Source organism: Etheostoma cragini, chromosome 23, assembly GCF_013103735.1.
Source record: "Etheostoma cragini isolate CJK2018 chromosome 23, CSU_Ecrag_1.0, whole genome shotgun sequence".
Classification (NCBI taxonomy): domain Eukaryota; kingdom Metazoa; phylum Chordata; class Actinopteri; order Perciformes; family Percidae; genus Etheostoma; species Etheostoma cragini.
In genome coordinates, this window is record NC_048429.1 from 15,857,874 (window position 1) to 15,864,577 (window position 6,704).

The 6,704-nt window shown below is 38.8% G+C and overlaps 1 protein-coding gene across 1 annotated transcript in view; it reads left to right on the forward strand.

Moving 5' to 3' along the window:
* Window positions 1-6,696, forward strand: part of osgep (O-sialoglycoprotein endopeptidase) — an 11,130-nt gene extending 4,434 nt beyond the window's left edge. Inside the window, exons 8-12 of the mRNA XM_034863257.1 lie at window positions 1,705-1,770; window positions 1,876-1,966; window positions 5,215-5,290; window positions 5,690-5,788; window positions 6,042-6,696. Coding sequence (XP_034719148.1) covers window positions 1,705-1,770; window positions 1,876-1,966; window positions 5,215-5,290; window positions 5,690-5,788; window positions 6,042-6,081 — 372 coding nt within the window. The 3' untranslated portion in view covers window positions 6,082-6,696. The remainder of the gene's footprint in view (window positions 1-1,704; window positions 1,771-1,875; window positions 1,967-5,214; window positions 5,291-5,689; window positions 5,789-6,041) is intronic.
* Window positions 6,697-6,704: the final 8 nt, after the last annotated feature.

Consider the following 6,704-nt stretch of genomic DNA (forward strand, 5'->3'; position numbering starts at 1 on the left):
TGAACTCTTGTTTGGTGCATAAGCACAAACAACAGTCAGAGTTTTCCCCCCCATCACCCGCAGGCGTAGGGAGGCAACGCTCTCGTCCACCGGGGTAAACTCCAACGCAGCGGCGCTCAGCCGGGGACTTGTGAGTATCCCCACACCCGCCCGGGGCCTCACACCCTGGGCAACTCCGGAGTAGGACAGAGTCCAACCCCAATCCAGGAGTACGGTTCCAGAACCGAGACTGTGCGTAGAGGTAAGCCCCACCAGATCTAACTAGTAGCGCTCCACCTCCCGCACAAGTTCCGGCTCCTTCCCCCACAGAGAGGTGACATTCCACGTCCCCAGAGCCAGCCTCTGCCGCCCGGTTCTGGTCCGTCGAAGCCCCCTACCTTCGCTGCCACCCATGTAGCAGCGCACCCGACCCCTCTGGATCCTCCCACAGGTGGTGGGCCCATGGGCTGACGATTAACAGCATCAGTTATAAACTAAACATTTTTCAAAGCATAGGGAAGAGAAGGACATAGAGAAATGAATAAAAATAAATGAAATGGTAGCAATTAAAAAGAAAGAAAGGAGAAAAGAAGGGACTGTTTGGTGTGGATTTGTTGTTGCAGATTGTTATTCAAACCAATAATAATAATATCCACAAATTACTTTGTGAGCATCTGAATCAGCATCATTAGAATTGGTAAATTATAAGCTTTACAAAAGGTAGTAGGACAACTGTATTGGACTAGATGCGTTCTTTTGTTATGTTCATCTCATGTACACACAGAGTAGATGGAAACTTATTCTAACAATCAAAACACGGCAAGATTGCTGCAGATTACGTGAATGATGAATAATAAATACTGTTATGCCAGATGCATGCCTGGTTAATGTTTTGGAGTTTTGGCTGATGGAATGTTTTATCACGTTCTACTGGTAAACAAACTAAAGACGAGGCCTCATAGCAACGTGGATTTTGGTGCCTTAGTTTGGTGCCACTGAAATACCGGAGCAGCTCTCAGGTGTTCTAAAACGTACATCAGAGGCAACAAAAGCATCGCTGCATGTAATGCTGGTTAACATTACACTTTGCAGCTCGCAACGTTAGCTAGGAGCTGCTTAAATACGGTTAAAAGCTGAAACTAAACTGTTTAACATTAAAGTGTGGCAATATGTAACTGGAAATGATTCTAACACTGGAACATCCGAGAGACTGCAGTTATAGACTCAGCGTTGTTAAGTTAGTGGTGAATTCAATTAAATACCCTTTTATCATCTAGTGGTTCTTCTTTGTGTCGTATAACTGCAATTGACTAGTAAAATAAGTTTTATTATAAATATTACATTCTTTATAAAAAGAAAAATTATACCATATGACCTTAGGAATACACAAGTATGCTCTTCTTTATTTTAAAGTACCGATTCAGGCACAGTTAAGGCGCCAACACCATTTTATAATTTTATTTGTTTAAGGACCGGTATCAGAAAAAAACCAAACCATGTCCAACCCTACTCTGGGTCCTCCACAGGGGGACACCTGTCCTAAAATGCAAATGAGGAAATCACAGAATTGTTTCAGCAGTTTCCCAGTTCTGACACCTGCCGTTGTTTTTTTCTGTTTTAACGTCACGATTAGACGTTAAATTTCAGTGAAAATGGTCTTAACAAGTCTTAAATTTGACTCTGTAAAACCTGCAGAAACAATTTGTTGCTTTTTTTCTCCTGAAGGAAGCGTCCCATAAGATGTTGAGCTCGGGGCAGTGTGCAGCAGAGGACCTGTGTTTCTCCCTGCAGGTAAGAACCATCCCTATCAGTCTGTTCACATAGTTCTGTCCACAGCGCAGTTAGTTAAAAACTCTGTAGAAGTATTGCCCAACAATAATGCCTCCCTCCCTGCAGGAGACTGTGTTTTCCATGCTGGTGGAGATCACAGAGCGGGCCATGGCTCACTGTGGCTCCAAAGAGGTCCTTATTGTTGGGGGTGTTGGCTGTAAGTAATGTTCAGATATGTATGCTTGAATTACAAAATCCAATCTGAAATATTTGAACCTAGTTTAAAACACTTCTGGGTCATGTTGTGTGTAGTCTATTTTTCATCTCACTAGTGTCCAAATGTCCAAATAATTACAGTAGCTACAATACCACAGTTACAATGTCACTGTGACCTTAAATATCATTATGAAATGAGAAACAGTGAGGTTTTCATTGTATACCTGCCACGTTCTTTGGTCAGGTTTATCAGTTACACCGGGACAAACTATTCCACCTCTAATAGTCTTCTACAAGTTTTCATTTCTTTACTTTTTTCAACATACTATACTATGGCTTTTTATCAAATTTTCAACATACTATAGTATGACTTTATTGACATGCTATACTATGACTTTTTTAATCACTTGTTTTGACATACTATCCTAAGGCATTTTATCACTTTTTTGAACATACTGTACTATGACTATCTTGACGTACTATACTATGGCCATTTTTTCACTTTTTTTTTTACATACTGTACTATGGCTTTTTGACACAGTACACTATGGCTATTTTTTTCACTTTTTTGACATACTATACTATGGCTATTTTGACATTTTATACTATGGCTTTTTATCACTTTTTTGACATACTATACTATAGCTTTTTTTTGACATACTACACTAAGCTATTTCTTTACTTTTTTTCTACATACTATGACTTTTTCAACATAACTATGGCTTTTTATCACTTTTTTTAACATACTATACTATGGCTTCTTTCGACATACTACACTATGGCTATTTTCCACATAATATACTTTTTCCACATATTATACTATGACTTTTTCAACATTCTATACTATGGCTTTTTATCACTTTTTTGACATACCATACTATGGCTTTTTTCAACATAATATATTTTTTCCACATACTATGGCTATTTCTTCACTTTTTTGACATACTATACTATGGCTTTTTTCAACATACTATACTATGGCTTTTTTGACTTACTATACTATGACTTTTTCCCACATACTATACTATGGCTTTTTTGACATATTATACAATGGCTTTTACCCACATACTACAGGTGAAACTAAAAAAATTAGCATATGGTGCAAAAGTTCAATCATTTCAGTACTTCAACTTAAAAGGTGAAACTAATATATTGTATAGACATATTTCAAGCCTTTATTTGATGTCATTTTAATGATTATGGCGTACAGCTTATGAAACCCCCAAATTCAAAATCTCAGAAAATTAGCATATTACATGAAATCAATAAAAAAAGGATTTTAAATACAGAATAATCAGCCCTCTGAAAAGTATAATCATGCATATGTACTCAGTACTTTGTTTGGACCCCTTTTGCTTGATTACTGCCTCAATGCGGCGTGGCATGGATGCTATCACCCTGTGGCACTGCTGAGGTGTTATGGAAGACCAGGATGCTACAATAGCGGCCTTCAGCTCTTCTGCATTGTTCGGTCCCATGTCTTTTATCTTTCTCTTGGCAATGCCCATAGATTCTCTATGGGGTTCAGGTCAGAAGAGTTTGCGGGCCAATCAAGCACAGTAATCCCATGGTCATTGAACCAAGTTTTGGTACTTTTGGCCATGTGGGCAGGTGCCAAGTCCCGCTGAAAAATGAAGTCAGCATCTCCATAAAGCTCGTCTGCTAAAGGAAGCATAAAGTACTCTAAAATGTCCTGGTAGACGGCTGCGCTGACTCTGGACTTAACAAAGCAGAGTGGACCAACACCAGCAGATGACATGGCTCCCCAAACCAACACAGACTGTGGAAACTTCACACTGGACTTCAAGCATCTTGGATTGTGTGCCTCTCCATTCTTCCTCCAGACTCTGGGACCTTGGTTTCCCAGTGAAATTTGCTCTCATCAGAAAAGAGGACTTTATAGCACTGAGAAACAGACCAGTTCTTTCTTAGACCAGGTAAGACGCTTCTGACGTTGTTTGTTGTTCAGGAGCAGCTTGACAAGAGGAATACAACATTTGAATCCCATGTCCAGAAACTGTGTGTGGTGGCTCTTGATGCAGTAACTCCAGCCTCAGTCCAGTCCTTGTGAAGCTGCCCCACACAGTTATATGGCCTTTTCCTGACGATCCTCTCCCGGCTACGGTCATGCACATTTTTCCTTCACACTTTTCCCTTCCATTTAACTTTCTATTAATGTGCCTTGATACAGTACTTTGAGAACATCCAACTTCCTTTGCAATTACCTTTTGAGGCTTTCCCTCCTTGTGGAGGGTGTCAATGATGGTTTTCTGCACAACTGTCAGGTCTGCAGTCTTCCCCATGATTTTGAATTCCACTGAACCAAACTGAGAGACCAATTAAAGGCTCAGGAACCCTTTGCAAGTGTTTTGGATGAATTAGCTGATTAGAGTGTGACACTTTGAGCCTACAATACTGAACGTTTGCACCATATGCTAATTGTTTGAGTTTCACCTGTCTACTTTGGCCATTTTTCACTTTTTTTGACATACTATACTATGGCGTTTTTCCACATAATATACTTTTTCTACATACTATGCTATGGCTTTTTTCTACTTAATATACTATGGCTATTTTTTATTTTTTTCACATACTATACAATGGCTTTTTATCACTTTTTTGACATACTATACTATGGCTTCTTTCGACATACATTACTATAGCTATTTTTTTCACTTTTTTTCACATGATATACTATGGCTATTTTTTCACTTTGTTTGACATACCATACTATGGCTTTTTTCGACATAATATACTTTTTCCACATACTATACTATGGCTATTTATTCAGTTTTTTGACATACTATTTGCGGATCAGTTTGTCTATATGTATTTATGTTTGTGTTTGGTCTGGACCCCTTTGTAATGTGTTTAGTGTACTTTTTTTTTTTTAAATCTGGACCTTGAGTATGTAAATAAAGAAATATATATGGCTTTTTTCCAACATACAACATGGCTTTCTTTAACACATGTTGAAAAAAAGAGGCTGCAGACTGTTACGTTCCGGTGTTGGAATCCCCTTCAGTGAAATACGTTCACATGTTACACAGTTTGACATTAGCTAGCTGTTTAATATTGGCAAAGACATTTTACTGTATTTCAAAACAAAAACCAGTGTTATTAAATAGTAGTTGACCAGAAAACACTATTAACCTACTTTGACTTAAGTCACAGTTAGGAATTACAAAAGCCACACAATTTATTTCCCAATACCAGGATGTAACCTGTGACCTCCTGTCTCCTTTGCAGGTAACCTGCGTCTGCAGGAGATGATGGGGGTGATGTGTAAGGAGAGAGGAGCCAAGCTGTTTGCCACAGATGAACGGTAAACCAGAACGTTTTCAGTGTACTTCTGCTCAGTCCACTTCAGGTGTGAAATAACACTACCATCAGAATACATGAAATTATCATGCTAAATGCATTTTTAATGTAATTTACAACAAAACACATGCTACTCAACATGTACAAGTTTTGGTCATGTTGTTTTAAGTAGAGTGAATAAAAAAATGACATGCTTGGTAAATCAGTAGTAAATTGGCATGCAAAAAACACTGTAATGGTCCTTAAAGAAATGTTAACACAGATTCAATACAAAAATGACCATCTCTAGCCCTTGTATGAATATCTGAAATAAGTTGTCGTGTTTTCTTTCCATTACATGCCCTTAGTCAGAACGCTGTGTTCCAGGTGCAGTCCAGATAACAGTGTTCACTTTGTGCCACAGGTTCTGCATAGACAATGGAGCAATGATTGCTCAAGCCGGCTGGGAGATGTTCAGGTCTGGGCAGGTGACGGCGCTGGAAGACTCGTGGATTACACAAAGGTCTTTACACCCTGCATCCATTTCCTTTGTTGAAAAGGTTAAAAAAAAATACCAACTGGTTGCTTGGGTCCCCCATTATAGAATTCTGTTTACGCTCACCTTCTTTATCATCCAGGGGCAATATTTAATAAATTCAACAAACATGCAATGGTCCAAATGGGCTTTTGGTATAACAAAAAACCTAAGCACCACCAAAAATGGGAGAAACTTTGATATTGTTAACAGTCCATGTTGAACATTTGTCCTGTTGTAGGTACAGAACAGATGAAGTGGAGGTGACGTGGAGAGACTGATGGAGCCACATATGTTGTTGGAGCAGGTCTGTCATGACGATGGAACATTTTTTGTTGAGGTGGTGGACGACCATAGATCCCTGATAGTAACCGCTCACCTGAAACAAAGCTGAGTGGAGGTCACGTTTACAATGTTACATTTACCCAGTGCAGCTTTTCCCTACAAAAAAAATCTCTGGCACTTTAATTTGGTGTTTAACTGTTGTACTTTGTAACTGTCAGGAAGAGAAACATGATTTTTAACTGTACAGCAGTAAAACTTCAAATTAAAAAAAAAGATTAAGATGGAACATGTCAAGTTTATTCATTTTATTAAGCAATACTGTTCACTTACATTCCTCCTCTTTCTCCAGTGTAAATTTATTTATTCAATACATTTTCTTTCAAAAATCAACATACTGAACATGGTGAGATTCCTAATGGTTTTATGAGTAACATTCACCCGATTAGGGAACCAAATAAAAACAAAAAGGACACAGCATTAAGATCTGATGGGGTAAAGGTTGCCTTTGACTACAACCCCTCTGTAAACTGAAGACACAGATACACAAATCCTCTGCATACATGAACCATAAAACTGAAGCAGGTACAAGACAGTCTGTTTCTAATCGGGGGGGGGGGGG